This window comes from Metopolophium dirhodum, chromosome 7 (assembly GCF_019925205.1).
Source record: "Metopolophium dirhodum isolate CAU chromosome 7, ASM1992520v1, whole genome shotgun sequence".
In the NCBI taxonomy this organism is placed as follows: Eukaryota; Metazoa; Arthropoda; class Insecta; order Hemiptera; family Aphididae; genus Metopolophium; species Metopolophium dirhodum.
The window spans coordinates 13417163-13445121 of NC_083566.1; the positions used below are offsets into that span (position 1 = coordinate 13417163).

The window sequence follows — 27959 nt, forward strand, 5'->3', positions numbered from 1 at the left end:
AATTTTGCATTAAAAATTATCTATTTTACTCTGTTATTTAAAATATTAGAGTTAATTGACCCATGATAAAATGTAACGGTAAGATTATGATCTAGGGAATATCGGAGGACTTTATTGATATTAATTATTATTTTTAAGTGAGTTATTGATCATTTAGCTTATCAATAGAATCATCAATAAAAGCCTCCGAGATGCCCTAGATAATAATCTTACCTTTACATTTTATCATGGGTCAATTCACTCAAATTTTAGAAACTAGTTAAGCACAGTGTAAAATGTATAAATTATTGTGAACGTAAAATTGTCCACGTTTGTAGACGGAGGAAACACATGGGCTGTGGTGTCCTCTTAAAACTTAAAACATAATAATATTAATTTATATTTACCAAAATTAGACAATGAGCCGACGACAAGTAAGTACGATATAGTCAACGAATATAAAATTCTCTGGAACGTGAAGTAAATTATGTGATGCCATGGATTGTATGTAAGTCCTGGTAAATATAAGTAGCCGGTAACAATAACACAGATGATATGCAACAATATGCATAACATAATTCCTATTGATCTATTTTTCTAAATAAAAAATTAAACATAAAATTGATCATGCAAGTAAACCGATTTAAACAAAATATTTTACTATTCTATTTTTTTATTATACTTACTACTGAAAATTTTAATTTGGATTGTTTGATACGCAAGTATATGAAAGCGGCTGCAAGACCAACGAGGTATGTTGTGATCCTGTAATGACTCTTTATGTAAATTCTTTGGAAATGTTCAGTTGTTCTGAGATTTTTAATGTTACTAAAAAATCATAATTTGAACAATTATTTTTAATTTAAAACAACCACGTTGATTAAAAATAAATTACTTATTCTTTTATTAATAATATATAGATAAGTGGATTTAAGAATACTATGTATTTTATGCATACAGTAACATAATATAGTTACTATGCTAACAGTAACGTAGGTACTTACATATTATATTCAAATTTGAAATTAAAGAATACAATGGAACGGTCAAGAAACATAATTTAAACATGGTAGTAATAATTTTTTTATGACAATCTACATATTTCGTCATATTATATCGAGATATCGAGATATTTATAAAAACAAATTATCTAATTTATAAATTTATTGTATAAAAATTCTCGTTACAAAATATAAAAAGGTCATTAGCTTATACGTATACAATTGTTTCTAGTGAAACATATTATTTACCCATGAAAGTATGGCATCACTCCCCATTGTTTATTGTCATAAATTGATTTTGCTGGTAAATAAATAGATACAGCAAAGATAACGCCATAAATACAAACACCGGCTTTATTCCATCTCCATATAATATAGGTCAAGAAAATTCCAATTATGAAAAAATGCATGTCACATGCCAAGTACCACGAGTGTAGCATACACTGAAAATGATATCATTAAATTATTATAATACACGTATCTACTGATGTAGGAACTAAAAAAATATAATATAATATATGAATACTATTATAAGCATAGTGGCGAACTCAAGTTTAAATGTATTAAAATTATGGTCATTGTTTTGCATGAACGTGTACCTACAACAAAATTGATAACATCATATTATGTTTGTATACTATAATCTTATTGACTTTTTTAATCTCCTAAAATCAATACATTATGAACAAACATAATTTGGTTTACCTATAGCATAAATAATTAACAATTTATTATTTTATAATAATGTTAATGCAAAAATATTGTTTTACTAAACTGAACTATAATATCGTCTATATGACTGTGTCTTGAATTAGTTGTCAGGCTCAAGGTTAATAATATGTATGCACCGATGAACCTCATCAAAATATGACTCCCGTCCAACTTGAAAAACGAGGTAGCCTATAGAAAGGCATTGTTAGATCGAGTTGTACACCTACAGTATCTACTTCCAAACTGCTGAATACACTATTATTATTATTTTGGTGTAGGTACGACGTACGTGGTATGTTTTCGGTTTATTTATTATAATTCATTTATAATATTAGATAAACTCTTCAATTATTTAATGCTTTAAATGGTTGGTATACTAAGTCATATATAAAGCATTAAAGCTATGATATTATATACTATATAAAGTAATACTGAATGTAACAACTTTTTTGGATGATAAAATGTTACTACAATTCGAAATTTTATTTGATATGTATACTGTATATGCTTTACGCCTTTAAGCTAATTTAAGCTAAATTCAAAAAGTCACGTAATAAATTATTGTATTGTATATATTTAAAATTTAAATTCATAATAAAAAAAGCGGGTAAGTGGATGTCGCTCTGATGTACAGTAGATTACAAGTGAGCCAATGTATAATGGATTGTATTAAACTTGAATTCAATGATATAATATCATTGTATAAGAAAAACGATTCTGAGCGGAGACGGTTTATCAGTCTGAATTTTTTAAATTTTTATTATTTATTATAGCCTTTAAGTTAAATTAATATTATAATATTATAATTTTCTATTCGTTGCTACGGTGATAAGCAAAGCGTCTGAAATTAAAATTTCCCGTGGCATTAAATAACTATGGAGAAAATCGAAAAATTAATTTGTTGAAAGATAAAGTACTATATGTTGAAATCGAAACACTCCTTTTTGTAGAAATTTTGTATACAGGATATATAAAAAAAAATAAATAAACACCATTGTAAAACCACTAGCTTCCTCGCTCTGCTCAGAATCTAATATATAACATGCAGAACCGTTCCTTGTCAGTCTTTAGGCCTTAAGGCTATGCGTGGTAAGTAAATAACTTCCGGTGTTTGGCCATCAAGGTACATCAATAAATGTTTGCAAATTTACAATATTCTTAGTAGCCAGTAGGTTAACCTTTTACGAGAGTAGCTGCAATAACTATGATTGCGGAGGCGACGGAACGACAAAAACTAGTTATGCTTGTTTACAATCTACCATGGAATTCAACTGTGAAGCATTACCCCACGGTTTCGTTTATTAAGCAATGTACTAATGTGTCTCGGAAGCAGACATGCGTATATGGATACATATGTGTGCATGTGTGTATGTCATGTGACGATATTTTCCAATATTATTTTATATAGTATGCAATGCTAGAAACCCTTAAATGAGTTACAAAAACGGCGAAGGGTCTTTAATTCTTTAATTATAGTAAACAAAATATGTATTTAAGTTCTATACATACGGTATAGTATCACAGAGAACGTATAGAATAAGTATTTTTTTTTTCATCGAAATGTAAATCAAATTATTGAATCTTTTAAATTCAGTATTAAGTAAACACTACAGCCAACTAACTATAATAAAGTTATATAAAAAATCTATTCATCGTAATTTTAGTAATTAAAGTAAAAAGTAAAGATTTCATAGATTATCGATTCATATAACAATTAAATCTAATCAGAGGTGTAATTTTAGTGATACAAGGGTGTGCATTTGCATCCCGTAGAATATATTAATTATTCTTTGTATTTCATAGATTTGTTATTGAAATTGATTAAAGCTTTTGTAACACAAATAATATACATTTTATGGTTAAAGATAATTTTAATAACAAACATGAATGAATCATGATCGTTTTTTTAGATATAAGTACCGCGACCTTTAGATATATTTATTGAAAATTTTAAGTATTTTAGTAACTAATATACCATTTTAATTTATTTAATCATCTTAAATTATTAACTGAAATTCCTTTTGCTTAATCATTTTTAATTAAAAAAAGAAGTCACTAAATACGTCATCATAGCCCCCTATAATATCTTCCAAACTCATTATTTTGGATTTATTACCAAAATTATTACCACAAATTAAAGTACTCAAAAATTACTCGTTCAAATTTTGATTTTGATACGTCAAAAATTTCAGAAAAATTATTTGCTAAATAATTTAGAGTATAAAAGAGTACTATTATTTAAAAAAAAACTGATGTTTGTATCTCCACCGGACACTCCTTAAGTATAACAAAACATCTGAACATCAAAAAATATGTTCTTTGAGTATATTTAAAAATTCCAAAAATTCGAATTTTGAATAACTGCATTATCGAATAAAAAAAAAATGGGTGAACATGCTCGGTGAAACACTCTATAGGTATATATTATTATAATATATTGTTTTCATGATGATTTCACAAAAATTACAAATAATAATATTAATTTGTAGGTACTTACTTATGTGTATTATAAATTCAAAATAATATAGTTTTCTTTAAATAAAACAAATTCATAGTAACATTAAAATGAAATATATGATTCAAATTAGAGAGGAAACTACTTTATAAATAAAATATAAAATAATTACCATTTCGTTTGAATGTACGTAGTTGTTTATAAACAATAGATTAGTCCACCAGTTTTTCCGGCAAAACTCAGCTTCGGGGTAAACAATAAGTTTCCACAATGGGCCATCACCCATATAAGGCAAAACAAATGCAAATATTACAATAACAGTAATGTACGTTGGATAAATCCTAAAAATAAAATAAATGTTCATTTTATTGTGTTCTTATTTCAGCGAATATTAAATATAAAAAAAAAGTGAGAGAGTGTGTGAGGCCACCATTACACTCTGGGGAAGTTTAACTTCTTTCATAAGTAATTGGGCTCGTAAAATTATAAGGAAATTAGGGAGAGAGTGATAAAAATTACTACAATAAAAAAATATGTAATTAATTATGATAGACATTTTGTTTATTAATGGTTGCTATTGTCATATATAAATAAATAAACAAACGTGTCGTTTCATTTTTCGTTACGTTTTTTTACCACCCACACCTCAAAAAAGAAGTTTTACTTCAAAAAATGATAATTTTTAAAATTATTTAATAATTAAAATCAAAACAAATGTATTGTATTATGTATATGTCTATTGATTCGATAAAATATAAGGTTACACTATAATAATATAAGTTAGTAACTGATACCCATGCACTTTATTGCCAGTAAAAAATGGTCACTTTTAAAAAAATTATGATTGTTCATAACTCCTTTTAGGTGTTACTCGCTGCAGTAAATGAAACTCAGTCACCCTGGTAAACAATCCGACTACGTCGGATCGCGGATAAAGTGCAAATCTGGACAAGGAAATTTTTTTTTTCAAATTGCGATACATATTTCATTTTTTAAAAATGAACTTATCATAGAATTAAAATCAAAAACGAAATATAAACTATGTCGTATACATATAGTTATAATACATAATATATGTTATAATAATATGTTGTAAATATAATTGTCTATTGATATTATATTGGCTATTAGTTTATCATTATAATAACATATTCGTTATTTTTTATTGACAGCTCAACAATCAAGGAGGTACCGATCAATAATTATTATTGAAACTGGAATTTTTGGGTGGTCAGTAAATGGACCAAATTTTATCTACCTGACTACCTGCTTCGTATATACAAAATTTGTATGGTGTATCGTAAATTTTATTTTCTTGTTATTGGGCTACAAATTAATATAGGTATTATACTTTTAAAGTTTTAAAAGGGGCCCGGGGATCGGGCCACAAATATATTACAGAACCTAGGTATATAATTTTAAATTTTAAATTCTGAGCGGAGCCATGAATGTATTGATTTCACAATGATGTGTGTTTTTTTTTTTATTTTATTTATTTATTTATTTTTTTTGTGTCTGTCATCACCTTTTAGGACAGTAAAAATGCTTAAAAATGTTCTTCAACAATATCTTTTCTGAGAGGAAAATGAATCCAGTCAGTACTTTGGGGGTCAAAAGTAAAAATTTCCCAGTAGTTTTCAAAAGTTCTGTGAAAAACAAAAGAAAAATTAAGGAAAAACGGGAATTTTTACGCAAAATTGATTTTTTACTAAATCGATTTTGGTTTTTGGTGTGACTCTAAAACAAATTACCGTAGATACTATATAATTGTCAATAAAATTTTATTTGTTGGGTAAAAAAGCGTGAAAATTTAATGCAAGACTCCTGCTATATTGTTACAATAGCGGTTGTAAAATATTAAAAATACATAGGCACAATTTTTTTTTATAAGCATTTAAAGTTCGAATTTTGACAACATTTATCAAATTTAAAATGTAATAACTATATTTTGTAGTTAAAAATTTATAAAATGTTCAACTTTAACTAAGGATTGAAACTTTAAAACAATGTTCCACGCAAATAGGTTATATATAAATTACTTTATTCACAATAATATCATCAAATATACTTAGTAATATCATAGGCTGACTGACCGTCTTCGCTCAGAATCGTTTACAAATATCATTGGATTAAAATTTAATACCATCCATTAAAGACAAAGTAACCCACTTGTACAGCAGGGCGACACTAAGTTGCCCACCTTTTTTTATTTTAATTAATATAGAATATCAGACTAGGTATATTATACAATTAATTAAATAATTATTTTTTTTTCACATAAAAATATATGAATATATAAAATTTATAATGATAATTATATATCATTTAATAATGAATAATTTATTACTTTTTGATATGGCACGCGGACGAGTAAAGGTGCGTGTGCACTACAGCCGCACGGTATTAGCAAGCTATACAATATTATAATATAATATATTATATATTATTTTATTAAAAATATATAAAATGTATTAAAATATCGTGACCCAATTACTGGATTCAATAATACAAAATCGTTTAAAATAGTGGCCCAATCACCGGGTCTACCTGTTAAAAATGTTACATTTTAAAGTAACATAATTCCTGGACACTATATTTCTTGTACAAATACCTATACTTATTGTGTAGCATACATTTTTTAAATATACCAAAATTATAATATATAATAATATACGAAATACGCTTTATCCTAAACAAAATATAAACTATCGTTTAATATTAGGAATTATACTATATGTTAAGATTTTAGCATGTATGATATTTATTTAGTACCTGATTATTCGGTAAATCACTAAAAATATGAACTTCAATGATTTTCCACTACTTAAACGCTCTTCGATCAGGATGTAAGTAAAAAACCCACTTATTATAAAAAATATCTCAACTGCAACCGGAGACTTGAGAAACGACCACCAAAAATCGCTAAAAATCTGTAAAATAAAAACACTCAAATGAAATTAAAAATAATAACTATATGAAAAAAAAAATAGTTTAATTTTCATACGTGTTCCGAGAGTTCTGGATCAAATGATGGGATTCCTAAGCTAAGTGCAACTCTATGACCAATTATTACAGATATTATTCCCAACGTCTTAAGCCCATTGGTTACGGCAAAGTCTTTAGTTTTTGGGTCTTCTGTTAATTTTCTCATATTTGTTATCATCGAGTACGAATATAAACACTTACCTAAAACATCGATGAAGTCAATATTTAATGATGTTAATTTCTTACATTAAAAGTAATTCTCCGATATTTATGTTTGTTTTTGACCATTATTCACCGTCCAATCTTACCGACAAAAGTAGGTTTTCCGAGTTTGTTTGCAAATAATTCGTACATCGTGCCGGCGATCACCAATGCAATGCTCACGATGAATATTCCACTATGGCACATAAAACAATGTCAGCCGTCAGTGGTCGGTTAATATCTTCAGTCAAATTAACTCCAAAAAAATATCCGTTACGCGATATAATACCACAAATACGGATTATAGTATAACAGTAAATTAGGGCAAACGTTCAAAGTTTATAAAACACCTACAACTAGTAATTTAACTGCGCTATGATATTATAACAAGTCATTAATGGTCAAGATATTACCAAATTCAAAGTTTATAATATCAAGTTATCTAGGTACTTATATTATAATATAAATGCATAGGTACGAAAATAATATAATATTATGGCCGTCTGGACGATATGTTTCCAGAGTTAATTTGACCGGGAAGGTGCGTGAATGTAGGTATATATAGGTGTTGATTTAGTCAATCGTCGTGATCTAAAGTGCCCACCTGTTAGCTAGGGCATAGTTTTCGATGTACTCACTAGACGATCGAAACCGTATTTGTATGCTCCAGCATGGAGGTGTTCTTAGACGTGTACATCAACGGCGGAACTGTGACTTTCACGCTGATGTTGGTCGCACGGAAAGCTGGTATCAATACCCGGTCGACGGATAACCGTATGTCTTCGTTGGTACACGAGTCGGGAAAACACAACGCCCACAGTATGTTTCCCGGTACTACTGCCACCGCGTCTCTCTGAAATCGATTATTTAAATTTGAAAATATGAATTCCGTTGTATTGTCGTTCGTCATTTTCGCGCGGAGTCGCTGCATGTACATAATGTTTTATAATATTATTATTATCGAATTACTTTCGATCGTTCCCGATCCGCTTTGACTATGTCGAGTTGGTTGAGCGGTTCGGGAGGTTCGTCGTCTGCAGAAAGTCGGAACCGTACATTTGCTATGGCGTACGCTCCGTGAATCCCAAGATGTTTTGATGAAACGCGCATGCATTGGTCAAAGTACCCCAATTCGTTGACGTCGCCGGATAAAATGGACCCAGGATATTTTGACGAAGAGGTGTACACTGCACAAATTCAAAGTGATTAAGGTTATTTTTCCTTATACTCAATAGTGGTTTATGGTTATAACTTACTTATAATATATAATTATTATAAATTTTATTTATAAAACATAAAAATAGGCCTCACAATGATCGGCTATGGTCATATTGTATAATGTATAGATAATATAACTATAAAAACAATTATAATAGTATTCTAAAACGTTTATGTATTAATATTATCCTTAATAGGAGGTATATTAAGTAGCCAAGTAGGTATACAATTATGTTTAGTATAATTTAATGGATTAATATGTAATTAAATTGTTTTTATCGACAAAATTATATATTTTAGGATAGGTTAATAGGTACGTACCTAATTTACTACCGTAACTAATATTTAAATTTACTTGTAGGTAATATTTGATTTAGATCAATATTTTATTACGTCATATACATACACATTTTGAATTAAGAAATATTCATTGTCATGAATGTTAAAGTTAAATTGTCCATCCACAATATTACAAATTACAAAGTATTTATAGTTAATATTACCATTAGACTAATGAATAATGGACATTGTAATTATACGTCATTGTGACTAAACAATTTTTGTTTAGTTTTTATTTTCACAATACCTTATGAAAAAAATAAATACATAATTGTTCATGACGAAATAATATTGTATGATGGTAGGTACATTACTCGTATTAAAACTTACATCGGCTATAATATTTCGTCTAACTGTATTCTTAATACCTACATGGCTACATTAAAATTAAAATAAATGTTTTGAACACAAACATTTTATTAATATTACCTACTAAAACAAAAGCGCTAGATGTTATTATCCACTAGATATTGACTCTTTGACGTTAATAAAATAAAATAATAATTTGTATTAGGTATAGTAGTTGCAAATTAGAAACTGTTAAAAAAATGCTAAAAAATACAACCAAAAACGAAAACCTCATAGAATGGTCAAAACTTCTGTTTTAAATTTCTGGCTGGAGAAAATATCACAATGTATGTATTTATTAAAAAGCATAAAAACACATCACTTAGCATCAAAATGGGTGAACAACAAATTTAAAAAAAAAATATGATCAAAATTCTTGGAATAACCTAAACAATTAAGTTTAAACAAAATTAAAGTGCTTTCACATAGTTCATGGGCAACCAAAACAAAGGCGCTATTACAAATAAAGAAATATCTAATCATGTATTTTTATAATGCATATATTTTTTTTTTTTGATTGAGGTTTTATTTTAAATAATTTACTTTGGCCTTTTATTATGAAAATATTAAAACAAAACATTTTGGGGAATCAGTGAGAGGTAGGGGAATGCGGGGCAGAACCATACTATTAACTTCTAAGCATTGTAGAGCTTACAACATTTTAAGAATTTGAAATTGGATTGCGTAAGTGCCGTAACTATATTAAAAATATTGTCATATCCTCAATAATATTTAAGCATTTTTAAAAAAATTTAACGTGAACTCATAAAAAATCCAAAATTTTAAAGTACTTAAATATACGATTAGTCTTGGGAAAAAACCGTAATGTAGGAAAATAATAGTCATGGATGGAAAAAGTCAACCAAAATGAGCCCCCCCCCCCCTGGGTTATCACTTCAGGTTCTGATAAAGGGGGGAGTTGGATGAGTTCATACTTAAGCTAAAGCTTACATACAACGGCGGGGACAACAATTAAATAACATAACGGGTGACCTAACCACCTGCCCTTAAAGGTCCCCTTAAAATAGTGTTTTGGTATATTTCAGATTCCAATAATATTGAAGTTTGTTTCCGCGAAATTCTAATATTTCACCATAAAAAAATTTAATACGGTTTTGCCCCAGAATAGGTGGTTAAAGTAACAGTAATTAAGTAAAAAGTATAAACAATATTTTTCCAAATTATATTATTAAGTAATCTGTACTTTCTTTTTCGTAATTTGACAGAACATTTTTTATTTATCATTTATTTTGAATAGTAATATAATATAAAAAAAATAGTGATAACACATATTTTGAGATAATAGGAATTTGAGCGGGAATTTATTACAAATGAGATAAATAGTTATATATAAACATATAGTCATGGATAAATAATCATCAATATTTTTTTTAATTCTTAGCTCAATGTTCTAAAAACCTTTTCATACGATTTTGCCTCTTGAACGGAACTACCCCGTTATTCCCTACCCACAACTTTCAAAATATCTGTGGCCACGTACGAAACCAAATATTATTTTATTGAATTGTATAAACTTTATTATTTGATTTAATTTAACTTATTTGTCTCTAAATCATCACACATAGTTTTGTATTTTTCTCACGCGTTTAGTTTACAAAGTGTGTTTCTATTTTGATATACAAAATACCTATTATGTACCTAATTTAAGTTTACAAAATTTTTTTTCACAAAAACGTACTATTTAAAAATGCCAGAGGTAATTAAAATTGCATTTATCATCACTTTTAAGATTACCAAGTATATTCATTATTTTTTTTTTACTTAATTATCGCTGTGTCCATAATCATCCATCTGACAATTAATAAATAAACAAATTAACTAATTAATATTTTATTTAAAAATTCACCGTAAATTTATTTGTATAGGTAACAAATATAGCAGTTACAAATGCATCAGTGATTGCTGATTGGCTTAATGAAGTAGACCAATAGTTATTATTCATCGGGTTTCGATAAGAAAAATAACTAATTTAATATCATGTATAAATTGTTCAATTTTATAAATCACATTAATAAAAAAATACATATTTACGACACATTGTACCTAAAATAAATAACTGTTTTTATAAGTTCAAAAATATTATTTCGAAAATGGTGTGTTGAATAGATAATTTAGGAAACTTATCGTATTACAAAGTTGTTTAAAATCTTAGTTATATATTGTAACAAATTGTATAACCACTTCTAAATATTTAAAAAATAGTTTGGAGTAAAATAATACAAACATCGAATTTTTAACGGTAGTCAATACATAATCTATACATATTTAAAATTTAGATGATTGGAATAGTTGTTCAACAATTTGCGAGGTAACCCAGCGTCAATTCACTTCTAAACTTTAAACACTTACAACTAACTAGTTACTCGATCTAAACTTGATGTTTATAAATTGAAATTCTCAACAGCAGAATATTCTTAGGAATATGAAAAAAGGTAGGTATGTCGTATTTTGAAAAAGTTTAAAGCATAAACAATTACAGTAAAAATATAATTATACAATTCAATCACGCAACAAAGGAATAAACCATAACATTCATTTGGATACGGGACACAGAAATATATAAGGGAATGACAAAGCGGACAGACAAGTCACACGCCAAAAGGACATTAGAACTAACCGAAACACCACTTCTTCAGATCACAACTTAGGTAGGTACATGGACATAAAAAAATCAAATTTAAGACATTATTAAAATCAAATGGAAAACAAACTGGCATCAAAATAAATCCAAATTAAGGGAAATAAAAAACCCAATACTCGATTAGCAAACACTGAATTAAAAAGAAAAGAAAAATCAATACTTAGGTAATAGACTAAGAATCGGAGACGCCAGTCCAACGGTGATGTCAAAGTAAGATCCACTTATATGTGAAATCTCCGGAGTAACACTAAAGGTCAAATATACACTCACTGACGGAATGTTTCAAGTACAAATAAGAGCTCGAAGAATGCAAAATACCCAATACCTTAGACGCAGTGCTAGAATCCAAGCCTGAAAACAACTAAAACTTATTATTATTATTATTATTATTTTTAAGTAAATTTAAGCTAAGTAATGTAATTAAAAAAAAATAACTAGATAAGTAAACGAATAATTTGTACATATATATTATATATTGTACACAACTACTAATGGCTTATAAATCCGAAGGTTATTTTAAATCAATTATATAATAACAAAAGAATAAATAACAATAATTATAATAATTAATATAATGATTTTCAAAAATGTGATTTTGCAATGATTTTAAATTATAATAAAATTGTATTCCAAAAACATTAAGAAGCCTCGCTATTATACTATAAGGGGCAACATTTAGGCTATTTAAATCTCGCCTTAGTCGCCCAGGATCCATGTGTTAACTTACTGTTAGTCATAAATGATTATTAATGTGAGTGAAATTCAATGCGGGTATCACTCTCGTACACGCATGCACATGTCAATACATCGATAACAATTATTGTATATCTATTATTTGTATATTATATACAATTTACCAAACGAATTTTACAACAAATTACTAATCGTTTTGACAAAGTTAAAGTTAGTTTACGTTGTCTGATTTTTATTTTGAAAAAAATATTTTAATTCGGCAGAAAAAATGTCTGCAGATCGTACGAAACACTTTCTGTTTTTAATTTAAATTATTATTTGAAAAACATTCGTATTTTCAAGTTTTTAATTACAGTAAGTTCACAATAATAAAAAATTTAATTTTTACTAAGTGTTTATTACAATATATAGGCAATTTATTGTCGAGTTCAAATTTTTTTCCAGAATCCAAATCGGAAAATGTAAGCTAATTTTTATTTGATCACAACTTAATGTCTTTTGAGTTTTGAGCTAAAATTGACGTCAGTAGACAGGCTCCTTATATTATGCTCTTTTTGAGAAAATTATTGTTTATCTTTAAAACAATCACGTTGAATGTGAATATGAATAGTTTATGGACAAAATATATAGAATAAGATATAGGTTAAAGAATATAATATAGTTTATTATAGTTTTTTCTTTGTTAAGAACTTCAAAAAGGTTCTTAAGAAATTGTGGTGGATACAATATAGATAAATAGTTTAAAAAATCACTTTGACATTTAGTATTTCCAGTGTGCCTCGTCATTGAGTATAATGAATTAAGGTACCTAATGTCATGGATGTGTTGAGTTTGTCTTCCAAAAAGGATTCCGAGTAAAGTCCGTGTGTCAAACTTATATTTTATATTATGAGCGGAGCGACAAATGTATTGATTTTACTATGATGCGTGTGTGGTTTGTTTGCGTCTGTATATAATATGATACGTTTTTTTTTGTATTTCAATAATTTATTATACAATCTGTAATTATTTATTTACAACAAGTATAAATTATGTAAGTATTTAATGTTTTGTGGTCTTGGGGGAAGAATCAAGAATCCATCCATTGATGGAGCTTTACAGTGGCGGGAAATATAATAAGTAATAAAAAAACAAAAGTCTCAATTTTAAACTTCGAGTGAAATTTCTGATAACAAATTTGATCTAGTCGGCACTTTTGAACGGTCAAAATTTGTTTTCTATACCAATATGATAACATTTTCTATATATTTTAGCGTTTTTGACTGACAGGTCGTCTTCACACAGAATAGTATTTCATGTATAATGATTGATCATTGAATTTAAATGTAATATAGCCATTACAGTGACCTTCTCAACGACGAGGTACACTCACTCCTACTGTACAGCAGAGTGGTTACCCAATTTCCGTATTTTTTTAGATCATTTATTAATAATTAATGATTAATTATAATTATTATAACAATATTAGTTAAATTATGATACGTGGAACTAATATTTTACTAAACCAATACATATGTATAATATTAAATCAGATATTATATTTATTTATTTAAAATTGTATGTATAGAGACTTTATAAGTAAATTTGTTCTATGATATGAATTGCTTAACATTAGCCTGAATATTTTTAAAATGTTCATGTGCATATAACATAATAATATTTGTAACGATGAAAAGTTTCAAGTCCCTAGGATTAATAGTATTTGAATTATAAAAAAAGTAACGAAAATAATTTAAAAATAAATCGTTCTGTTTCATTTAAAATTAAAATTTCTCAGCATTTGAAATGAGAAGGTTCAATAAAAAAAGCAAGTAAGTGGGTGTCGCTCAGCTGTACAGTAACTAACAAGTGGGTCACAGTAATGGATATGGTGGTAATTTCGATATAATATGTATTATTGTATACGAAAAACAATTCTGAGCGGAGACGGTTTGTCAGCCAAGGATAATAAATATTATACTATCTGATCCCACGCACTTTTTTGCCCATAAAAAATTGCGATTTTTAAAAAATCGTGGTTGTTCAACTCATTTGGGTGTAACACGCTGTGTAAGCAATGTATTTTTTAAGTGTAAATTATATTTTAATGTATAAGCCATCTTGACCGGCGTTGACCGTGAGATTCGCGTTTAGCAGTAAATTATTAGGTAGGCAATCTAAGATCACGGACCCCGTGTGGTTTATACGTAAGTGTATAATTATTAATTTAACTCTTATATAAGTATCAAATTTATAACAAATTTGGCGTTTTTACTTTTTACTTAATTCAACCTAGGTCTAATACAATCAATGAATACAAAATCCTAACCTAATCTAACCTGTCCTAAAATCCGATGAATAAAAAAAACCAAACATTCGTAGGTATGTTAAGAGGACGTCGCACCCACATATGTTGTGTCCGTCTTACACGTGTACAACATAGCAAATTTTACCCTCAGCAGATCACGTTTAGCCCCGTTAATTTTAAAATTAGAGTGAATTGACCTCCTATAAAATTTAAAGCTAAGAATGTTATCTAGGGCATCTCATCGGCTTTTTGCTATATTTCAGTTTTAAAGTGAATTATGAGTATTTTAAAATTGTAAATTGTTTTTACGTTTTTTAATACTCTTAACTCAATTTAAAATTAAAATTTAACAAAAAGCCGATGAGATGCTCTAGATAACATTCTTAACATTAAGTTTTATAAGAGGTCAATTCACTCTAATTTTAAAATTAACGGGGCTAAATGTGATCTGCTGAGCGTAAAATTTGTTATGTCGTACACGTGTAATACGGAGACAACACGTGTGGGTGCGACGTCCTCTTAAGATAAAGAAGAAAAATAAGAAAAAATTGGTCCATCAAAACCGTGGATCGATCTTGGGACATTATCTGTACTAAAATACATTGAAGCGCCACCGCGTCAACAGGCATTAAAAGTTAATATTACTATTAAAACTAACATAAACCATTTACAAACAAACATTTCCATCGTAAATGTCAAAATCCCTGTTATTTGAGTACCTCCCCGGGTCGGACCTCTAATTTACCATTTTTAAAGTAGCTTATCTTCTTCCCAGAGGTATAATCTATCTCTGTACTAAATGTCATCGCAATCGCGTGAACGGTTTAGGAATGCATAAAAGATACACACACAGACACACAGATAAACATATCATTTTTGTATAGGTATATATAGGTATATATAGGTATATATATATATAGTTTGTATAGGTCTATACCTATTATAGATTTATATTATTATTATTTATACGGCAACCGGTCAGTTGAATTAATATTATTTGTATAATATAATATTAGAATTTAGAATTTTCAAGTAAACCTACGAATAATATTTTAAAATTATAACTCAAAACTAAAATCGTTCTTCTTCGATTAAAAATCTAATTTCGTCGAAACTTGAACTTCAAATACTGGAAAAAAACTGTGTTTATATATTTTTAGATTTTTTGGTTAGAGTATGACCTACTTACGTGAAACCTTCTTTTACAATTTTAATCCTTAGCTATAAAAATTTAACGTTATCTATACATTTTTAACTGCAAAATAATTTGTAAATTTTCAATGTTTTCAATAGGTAAACAAATACATATTGTCGAAATGTGAACTTCAAATGCTTATAAAAAAAGTGTATTTTAAATATTTTTAAACTTATATCAGAACAATGTGTGAGGAGCCTTGTATTCAATAATTTCAATATCTTTGACAAAACTAATAGAATTTTTATTGATATTTATAGTAAAAAAAACTAAAAAATAGAAAATTGAAAATGTTCGTAAACAGCTAAAAATGTGTTTAAGTATTTTCAAAAATTTTTTATCAAGTATAGAAAATGATAAAATAAGCATACTATCGTGTAAATTTAAAGTTACTATGTCTATTCGTTTTTGAATTACATCAAAATAAGAAAATTGCTCCATGAGAAATCGAGTGAATATCCAATGTTGTAAAAAATAGAACAGTTATAGAAACATTCTTAAATTTTGACCTCCCGAATGCACCAACTAGATTCACTTACCTACCGGAAAAGATACTGAAGTTGAAAATCAAAGCACTATTTCGACTACTTATCGTGTACACAGACTGCATAAAAAAAAAATACATCATTGTAAAATCAATACTTTCATCGCTCCGTTGAGAATCTAAAATTGTATAACTTTTCTAGAATTTTGGCTGAGAATTTTTTTAACAAAAATAAGGAAATCTTCAAAATTTCAAATCCCTGTATCATTTAGCTTAAAATGAATGTACATACCTATGGTGCAATTTTCATAGTATTCCCTAATTTTAATTTAAGAAATATTGAAATATTTCAACTTTCTAGAATCTTATTATTTTATTTACAATCAAATAAACAAAAATTGTTTGTAAATACATTTTTATTTACTTTGGATATCAATTTTGTCAAAATATGACCTTCCTACAATCATAAAAAAAATTGTGAATGTATTTTAAATATTTTGAATTGCTATAAGCAAATGTACGATAAACCTTTTATTATATTTTTCCTCATTAAGTATATTTAATACATCAAAAGGTATATTTTAAGGCTTCAGTTAGAAGTTATTGGATTTCTATTTGTTTTTAATTCTTAAAACAACACCTGATTTCTCATATATAATACAGCGTCAGATGTGTCATCGTGTTTGTCCTCGTCCATCCCCACCCATCGAAAAAAAAACAATATATCTCTCCACATTATTTTTAGTTTGAATGAATTTAAAAATACTTTAAAATATAATAATTGTATACTTCCGAGAGCCCGAGACTACTATAAAGCTTTCTTAAGAAAATTATTGACGGTGATCACACAGTGGCTGGTATACAATATGAATAAATCTTACATTAATTACAGGTTGATTATTTTATCATTAAACGGTAATTTTCTGATAATTTTTATTGATATAGTTATTTAATCAGGAAATAATATATGTTCGTAAAGTATATAATTATATTATTGTATGTACCTACTATAATCTATTGAAATCTTACTAAGATTGCTTACAAATGTGTTAGGTAAATAAACATAAATCAATTTTACCAGTAAAACCTTGGTTTGTCAATATTGTTTGTTTAAGAAATAGTCAAATATTGTATTTATTATGATAATTAATGCATTTTCTTTATACTACAAAGTTGATTTTTTTTCTATTTTTTACCTAAGTCACTCTTTTATAATAATAATACATTTTATTGTAAATGAGTCTTACGAGTTAAAGACAATTAGTGTATTGATTTAACGGTCAAACAAAATAAATAAAAAATATTACTATTCCTTAATTATAATATTATGTATTTAACAGAAATGTTATTTACTTACTTTTAACAGCCCATAATGTTTGGTTATTTAAAGCATTCATGAATTGTTGTCCATCTCTAGTACAATTTTCATTGACATTTGAAAAGGGTAAAAAGTTATTCATACTATTCGCAATAATATCTCCAAACAGTGTTTGGGTATTTATTTTGTTTCGGTCATTTACAACTCGTGTGAGGTCTTCTGTATTTGGTGTATCGTGTTCTTTCTGAACATAATCATTTCTAGTATTTTTGATTATAGATTCACTAGTGTTTTGACTCTGGGCATGAGATACACTTTTGTTTGATATTACAGTTATAGCTGTTAATGCTATCCAAATGTATTCAAACCACATTGTTCACAAATCTATAAAAACAAGTAATATAAACAGATTAACAAATTAATACAAAATATATGATAATTAGTTACGACACATTCCAAGGCTGTAGTCGGATGCAAATAAGTATACCTATGAAACAGAGAACAGCAGTTTCACCAGACTCTTATACAATAAACAAACTAATAATATTACGGATGTTAATTAGTAGTATAGCTTTTTTAAAATATTTATAATTATGACAAAATAATTTCTTGACGGAATTTTGTTTAATTTATTTAATTATATATTATTATATTTTGACATTCAAATATAATATTACCTTTTTAACGCATTTTAAAAAAGACCCGTAGTGCCATAAGTAGTATAGAATTCAGATAAAAGAAATTACGAAAACAACACTATAGCGTGTTCAGCTAAAATTTCATTATTTTTTTTTATAATTTTACCACTGTTTTTAAACTGATGAGGATTTCCTATTTTACACGGATACGCTAAAAACAATTCAATATTGCTCAACATTTGAGCGAGTATACCTACATGTCAATTTCAAATTTTGTTTTTTTATAAATATAATGGAACGATTAATAATCATACGCATAATGTATGGAGCTGTAAATGACATAGCCGTACCGTAATAACTAATAAGATAACAAATGATGCATTATCATGTAACATTGATATTGGATATTTTTTGAAGTAAAACACATTGTAATTTATATTAAACATACGTTTGCTAATTATTACATTATATACTTCAGCAATTTAGTGAAGTAAATGTGAAAATTATAACTTGATTTGAAATATAGTAGCCAATACTTAATAGCATAGTACACAAAATCAAAGTATCCATAATATCTAATAAATAATAATGAAAACATTATTATGTACCCAATACATTTATCAAGAATATTAATATTGAATTACTGCAGTGTATAATTTCAATGACTAATAATGTTGATACAAAATTATGTAGAAAATATAGCTACTCGCATTATAACATTGTTATACTAAAATATTTTATTAATAATATCAAAATCATTATTCCAGATGTCTCATATTTTATAGATGTGGTGATGTTGTTAATTTTGTATATCAAAGTACCAAACTATAACATAACTCCTGATAACATATTTACTCAAAAGAAACATGCAACAAATTGATACTGGTCTTATTTACCTACTATCACAAGTGTTGCATTGTTATATTGGCATGCTATATAGATTCATACCTAGTGGAAACATTACCTGTCAATAATTTTAGTATCACGTCTTATAGTATATATTTGATCACAATATTAATCGTAATATTATCTTAGTATTATAACATTGTACCATTGTTCAACATAAACGATACAGTATAAAACATCTTAATTTACAACACATAACATTTAATACCTTTAGCCTATACGATTAACAGTAGGTACACGAAATCAATAATATCACGTAATATATCTGACTGGAATAATATTATTTGTTATGAAGTATTAATTTGCAATTTTATGTATTAAAAAAACTACAGCACACGTATTTGAATTCAAGGTCTCTGGATAATTGTTGTAGGTATGTCGCAAATGGAATGATGAGTATTATGTAGTGTAGACGCATCAGTGAAGTCGACAATCCTGATTGATGAATTTAATATTATAACTTATAAGTATTGGAGAACAGGATATTTGACTATTATAATTATAATCTGTGAATAGGATGGTATTCATATTATCACAATAGTTCTTAAGTAGTTTACAACCCGATATCTAATATTCATATCATCGTTATTTGTCTAATGAATAATAATAATAATAATAATAATGTGCTTTACACCATCATAGTTTTAATAATAAACTTTAAATTTGTAACATAGGTGCTTATAAAAATAAAAATACCTGAGCGATTCATAATCAGTTTTTTAAAGAGGATGTTGAACTTTCAGTACCGTCATCATTAAAATAAAATTTCCCTCATGGACACTGAAGCACATCCCCATTATGTATGTTATATTGTTGATAAATAATATGATAATTTTTACCACTGTAATATTATAGTACATTTTACAAGAAATTCAAATGTATTGAGTAAAAAAAATATTTGATAAATATTTAATTAGTTATATACTTATATAGAAAAAACATTTGGTTATTATCGATTGAATTGGTTCATAAAATGTTATCATGCCACCCGGCGCCCGCACTCGACTACGAGCTACGGCGCGACAGACTGGTAGGTACGTACTACTTGTTTCCAAAATCAAAACCAGCTATTATTTATACGTAGGTATAAGCATTTATGCGGTACTGAAAGGATTAATATAATAATACTAATATTGTACCTATATTTGTTTGTATACAATATACTTTTGTAATATTAACTATAATAACATTTTCGAAATATTCAAACGTCATGATAACCTTCCATTTGTTAGATGTAAACAACTACAGTAGGTATCATTAGACATTAGTTTGCGGCTGCATCCGAGTCTGGTCCCGAAATTAAAATTATGACTTATTCAATAGATGTGAGAAGAAGAAAGAAACTATGGTGTTCTGCAGTATATTATAATTTGTCGGTGGAAAGGTCCAACTGATGTAACCCTTTTTAAAAGTGAGGTTATTATTGAAATTATTCTTGACACATTAATACACATTCTGGCCAAATATTGTAACCCACAAATGAGTATTTCTGGTATAAAATTGTATTTTTCTTCAACTCAAATGACGCAACCCTCATAAACAAAATAATTTTAATAATGCCAATTAACGTAATTCACAATTTATTCCAGTCAAGTAATGTAAGTATCAATGTAAGAGCGGTATTTAAGCCAAACATCACATTTTTACCAGTCAAATAACGCAAACCAACAAAATATGAAATGTGATAACGTTTTTTTCGTTGTAATCATGGTTGAAATATACAACCATGGTTGTAATGAAATTAATATAATTGATTATAGCATTATTATTGTTATTAACGTTACCACACTGGGTTTATCACACATTGTGTGAAGGTGGACACAATTTTGGTGGCACCACCAGGACAAAAAAATTTTACCACCACTGTTGTAGTGTGTGACGTACTTAATAATTTTGATAACCACAAATCACAATATCACTGTTAATAATAATACTGTTAATTGTCATTATAATAAATTGCAATATTTTTGTTATTTAAATGAATTTAGTATTTACGTAATTGATGGTTACGTTAATTGGATACTATTTATTTTTTTGGTAAAATAGTGTAACCCACAGATATCCCTTAATGTCACGTGATGTAACCAACAATGACTTTTATGTTAGCCGGCCACTTAATATAACCCACTAATACCTCTACTTTGGTAATTGATTAAATTATGAATAAAATGTGCATTCTTTTGATTCGATTCACGCATAGAATTACAAGATATAGAGTCTTACAATAAGAAAAATTAACACAAAAAGATTAATTTGTAACAAAGTTATTATTATTTTAGTGTGCCATGTAAAATTTGGTTTTTGAGGATTACCTCTGTTGGCCTTTTCACCAAAGTTGTAGGTTTCCTGCATTAGGATAGGGTAAATATGAGGATGAGACCGAGATTTGTATCAGTATAGTTCTACTCAGTGGCGTAACTGGATAAAAATCTAGGGGGGGGCAAAAAATTAACCTCCCGTTCAGCCGTTCCTGTATTCATAATCGCGATTTCAAGATAATAACGTGTTCACGAATAACGGATAATAATAGTCACGAATATAATGCGATTATTACGATAATAATAACACTGACAATACATCAACATAATATCATTCAACAAGAGAAACCTAAAATAAATATAAACTTTTATATTGAGGAAAAAAATATTTTAATATTCTAATATTATGTTAACAGTCTTGTTAAGAATACTTTTTAAATGTGGATTATTTGGAGGGGCAAAATGATACGTTTGCCTCCACAAACATTTCTGGGGGGGCAAGGGCCCCCCCGCAATTACACCACTGGTTCTACTACCAGGTGTTCTAGCGGTGGAATAATATTTTGTGACGGTAAATCGATAAGTTTATTAGTTTAAAAAAATGCTATACCACATTCCATAAAATATGGTATAGTTCTAAGAAATTTTGATATTTATAATAAATTTAACTTATTAATTATATCTAACAAAATATAATATAATACATTTTCCGTATAGAACGAAATGATAAGCATTGTTTTTAAAAATTTACGGTTCATATTACGATTTTATAATAAATCTAAATCATTTTCATGACATTTAATGTATTATTATATTTTAAAATAAACACAATTAATAATTTAACTGTTAATATCTAATTTTATTTATCAACTGTATATGTATATAAATATCAAATCTGTTTTTATTTAAAAAAAAAAAAAAATATTTTAAATTCAAATTTGATTTTCGTTTAATGTTTAAATGTTTTGAAGATATCATTGTCAAAATAAATACCTAGTAGAAGTAATATTGATAAACACCCTAGTAACAACATAATAAAAATATTCTTAGGTAATTAAATATATATGTATGCAGTCACTTAATATAATCTGTATTAAAATATTAACATGCAAAAATTCAAAATGATTTAATAATAATTACAATTTACATTTATAAAATGCGTCGGAATTGCATAGTATTAAATTAACAATGAATTTACACATTTTAATACTGAAGAGTGAGGAATTTTAGTGGTGTTATGAGTTTTAAAAGTGATTAAAAATAGTTATACAATATTTTGAAAACAGATTCTGAGCAGATTTAATTATCCAAAAATGCTTAAGTTTTTATTAAATAGGCACTTGTTAACTTTCTTTAAGACATTTTTTTGTGAACCACTGATAATTTTAAAACAAATTCATTGAAGTATTTTTAATGTCTAATTTAGAGGAATACTATGGGGCTTACTTATATATTAAAATTAATATTGCCATTAACATATAGGTTCATTAATCATTATAATAATCTAATTATAATACTATTCAATTAATTTTATAAGATGAATACATGCAAATCTAACCAGTTAATGTGAAAGTAGGAATTAGTTAAATTTGAAAAGCAATTTTTTTTTTAATGAAAATTTATTTAACAAAGAAAGAAACGTATTAAAAATGTTATAAAATGTATTTTAATGGCGGAAATCTGGACTCAGATATATAATATAATACCACTTTTTTATAAAAATTACAATACCTATACAATATACATAATAATATAATACGAGCATGCGTCTACAATCGCGTATTATAAATAAAAACTATATTCTATGTACCTTAAGGTTTAAACTAAAATTAAATTAAATAAAAATATAATATTAACGATAATGTTGTATTAACTTACAATTAATTTTGTCTGGATTTGATTAATGATCCAAATTGATTATCGTTCAACTCAAATAGTTTTTACTCGTATTTAAATTTAAGTTATTATTATTCAAGTAATATTTTTTCCAAAGATTGAAATATCGTATAAACTTCATAAGTTAATTCAATAACTATTAACTAATAACTATTTGAATATAACTGTCACCGTCTTGTTAAATAAAAACCAATTGAATTGTGTATTACGGAATATATAATATCATAAGAACGCAATGTGCGTAATAGCCAAGTTACCACTACTAAACGCAGGTTTTTGTACAGATATTGGTTCTCGTAAAAATTGTTCATTCAGAACCCCTTCCCTAAAATAATAGATATAACATAATATTATCATACATCGACACTGAAATATATTAGACACGAAACATAATTATGAATTATAAAATATGAAAAAATATGTACTTATATTTACCAAGTAACGATATTTCATGACTTATGTCAATGAGTAGTAGAAACATGTAAAATAGATTGATTGCGGTGTACTTAATATGATAATACAATAAGTAAAATCTACTAATATGTTATACCTTTGAGTATGAAATAATGTAAATAACTATTATTCATATATATTATTTTTAAAGTATTGTAAACTAAAAATCGTTTACTTATTGATGTATCTTCCTGTTTATTATATTAGTAATGGCAATTTAAAATTCTATAATTGTTCAAATATTCATTTTTGCTAAACCATTGTCTGTCTGTAAAAAATTCCTTTTGTTGGTTAATATTTTATTATGATTCACGTTATTATATCTATAAATAATAACCTACACGATACACTATCTAAGAAGTGATAACTGATAAGAACATAATATTTTATTCATACACAGATAAACAACATTAATAATTTCTATAATAAAATATTCAGTGTACAGAAATTAGATGGTCCACTTGGGAAAATTTATTTAAATTTGAACGAAATGATAAATAATTTTATAAGGAAAAGGAATGTTTAGTTTACTACAAATTAATTGAATATGATACCGTCTTTTTTTTTATTTTGTGGTAAATTTTTTTTACATTCTTCATAAATTATGAATATAGAAATTAAGATAGTACTTTGAATTCATAAGCTTAATATTTTCTCTAATCTTAAAAATAGAAAAATAAACCAACCACTATTGTTCAGTTTTTTATTTATGTATACATCTAATACATATATTTTTACTATTAATATTACACGTGCAACCTTGGATTAAAATGACTTAATCGTAATAATATATACCTATAATTTTATAATATTAAAATAATTCCAAATTTAAAATATTCTAAAAATAAATGTTTACCAAAGCTCTATTAATGTTGTTGTACAACATAACTCTTTATCAAAATTGTTGGTCTACCATATTATGTACCAATCACATAATAATAATAACAATATTATTAATAGTATTAACTTGAAGATATTATAAACATAATATTCAATAAATGTATTATAGTTTTTATATATTATCTAAAAGAAACAAAGAAAATATATATTACATAAACATTAAGATTTTAATAACTATTTTTAGATGTTCCTACGATTCTGTATGAATATAACAAGTAATATAATTCAGATACTTATGCAATATTGTTATTTCCTACTTGTGTTAATATTTCTATACTACTGTGTTCAAGTGTTCAATACGTTATTAAGTGTTATTCAATTTTGAATAGTAATAAAAAAATTTAGATTTAACTAGTTGATAAAAAAAAAGATGCTATTACTGGGTGGATTTTTCTAACAATTATTTCAATGTCACTGTAAAATTGCATAATATATTCTTATTGTATATCTCTTTAAAACAAAGGAGATTTTAATGTTATGTGTTCTAACAGGTTAAAAGATAAATATTTGTATTTATATATTATGTAATGATGTTATAAGTTACGAAAACTATACATACGGAATAATCACTGATACATACAAATGTATTCAATGGTATTAGATACATATAAAAAAAGCAGAAAAAAAATTGTAATAAAACACTTATTACATAATGTTTTAATGATATTATTTCTAAAAAACACTAAATCAACTAACTTGAGAGCATTGTCCAGTATTTAGACAATTATTACGAGTTATACGTAAACAACCAAAATCGATCTTGTAAAATGATTGTAGCGTAGATACTAAATTTAAAAGTTTTCGTATATTTTAGCTTTTGGTATTTTTTTTTTCATGAAATTCTGGAATCTAAAGTACCATCTGTGTTCAATATTTCCAATCGATTAACTACATGCAACTTTGGGAGTGTTTCTTGTCTCCGAAAGAAGGGTATACTATTATAAAACCAATACATTTCAAAGACCTTTCAGAATTTAAAATAAAATGTGCAATTTTGCGTTTATATTTGTATTTTAATTTATTGTGTAGATAAAGTAATATAATGTGTTAGTAATATTGATTTAAATTTGTAAATGTAATGGTTTTCCAGTTTTTAGTTAAATAATACATTAAGGAAAAATAGGCATTTTTACACAAAACCTGTTTTTAACTAAATCGATAAAGTTTTATTGGTGTAAATAAAAAATGTATAACCTTAGATATATTAAATAATTACCGGATTTTTGTATTACCATTTCCTATTCATCATTAAATTTTAAAATTTTTATTTTACTTGTTTACAGATTTTTACAGACATTTAAAATGTTTATACAATTTTTTCGGTTGAGTCGAAATTTTGGAAAAGTATTACAAGGTTCTTCATTAGTTGTTATAATGAGCAATTAAAGTATTATCAGCAATATAATTATTCAAAGTCTAAAAGTTGATAAAATTCTTCAAAATCTCAAAAATTTTCAAATTATTTTGTAGTTACAAATTTATGAAATGTTCAGTTTTTATAGCTAGGTTCAAACATTTAAAATAAGGTGTATCATAAGTAGTTCATACTATTACCAACAAATTAAAAAATATATATAAACAGTTTTTGTTGTTTATATTTTGAGTTCAAATTTAGATATTTCAACGAAGAATACCGATCTTTTTTAAGTTTTTAATTTTATTATAAAATATCATGCATTTTTAAATTCATATTTCAAAGCTGAATAATATTTGAAGGATTTCGAAGTATAAAAATCAATTTTATACGATAAATTCATTAGTTATAACTTATAAGTATTTTACTATTTACAGTTTAGATAAAAGTAGTGGACCAAAATGTTGTGGAGTATCCTGTGCATTATTTCCACATCTAAACTTTATACACATACAACTCATACACTATTCTTCTAAAATTCAACTTACATTCATCGAAGTACTCTGAAAAATAGGATAATTTTTTTAATAGATAGTGTTTTAATGAGATAAGCGTTTCCACGTCACCCATAACTAACGCACGTGTTATTATTAAAGTCAATATTTTAAATTTTATGGACAATATTTTAGTCACCAAGAATTTGAAAACTAGTATTAAGGTCACATGCACATACGTGGTGAGAGGTGTCTGGTATAATATAATAGGTACTTTATAGGTTAAATTTTAAAAATCAAAAGTCGGTAGTTGATTTACCAGCAAAGGGTAAACAAATAAAATCAATATACAATTTAGAACATTTAGCATATAATATATTACATCCTCAAAACAAACAGAAACATATCTAGACAAAGTTGATTATTATCGATGTATTAATATGAATGGTCTTTGACACAATAATCTTCGGTTTGTATCTGTAGATTATTCGGCTATTAAATTTAATTCAAAATATATGTTTAAAATGTATTTTATTTATATTTACCGAAGATAATTTGACTTGATGATAGTTGTTGCAATATCTATTTAGTTATTTGAAAAAGTATTTTATTGGTTACACATCAAATCGCTACACCTTGCCATAAAAGTCTATAATAATCAATTATGAATTACGCACAAGCATGTATACATGTATAGTTATTAAGTTAGGTATCAAATCAAATATTAATCGCACCTATAATTTCAGTAACATCATCACAATAATCTTCGTATATTATTTTATATTCTAATAAAAGTTAAACGTCTTTACGTCATTAGATATAGTTGAATATAATTATATTTTTAAACATAGACTTCTCTTTTTCGAAAAAAAATAAAAATAGATTTTAATAGACACCAGCTTAACTGACTTTCGGTCGTAACTGGTTTTTATTCTATATAATATACAGACGAAGGTATTTATTTAATCTGCCTACTATAAAGTTTAATTTTTAGATTCTTTGTAGAACGTTACTATGGCTGTAATTTATTAGTTTTACAACCTTGTTTTTATCTATTTTTTTTTTTGGGGTGTCAACTTCTTAATACACACCTAGGTTATTTCATAAATCATAAATCGGAATATAGATGGTACTTTGAATTCGTAAACTTTCTATTTACTGCAAAATACTGTAAAATACTATAC

General features: G+C 26.6%; 1 protein-coding gene across 1 annotated transcript in view; it reads right to left on the reverse strand.

The window, feature by feature from the left end:
• The window catches only part of LOC132948746 (nose resistant to fluoxetine protein 6-like), a 28435-nt gene extending 4614 nt beyond the window's left edge, over positions 1-23821 (reverse strand). The window contains exons 1-11 of the mRNA XM_061019377.1: positions 23557-23821; positions 17916-18260; positions 8302-8519; positions 7971-8185; positions 7440-7528; positions 7151-7332; positions 6919-7076; positions 4319-4487; positions 1230-1423; positions 666-807; positions 387-576 (exon numbers count right to left, since the gene is read on the reverse strand). Coding sequence (XP_060875360.1) covers positions 387-576; positions 666-807; positions 1230-1423; positions 4319-4487; positions 6919-7076; positions 7151-7332; positions 7440-7528; positions 7971-8185; positions 8302-8519; positions 17916-18249 — 1891 coding nt within the window. The 5' untranslated portion in view covers positions 18250-18260; positions 23557-23821. The remainder of the gene's footprint in view (positions 1-386; positions 577-665; positions 808-1229; positions 1424-4318; positions 4488-6918; positions 7077-7150; positions 7333-7439; positions 7529-7970; positions 8186-8301; positions 8520-17915; positions 18261-23556) is intronic.
• Positions 23822-27959: the final 4138 nt, after the last annotated feature.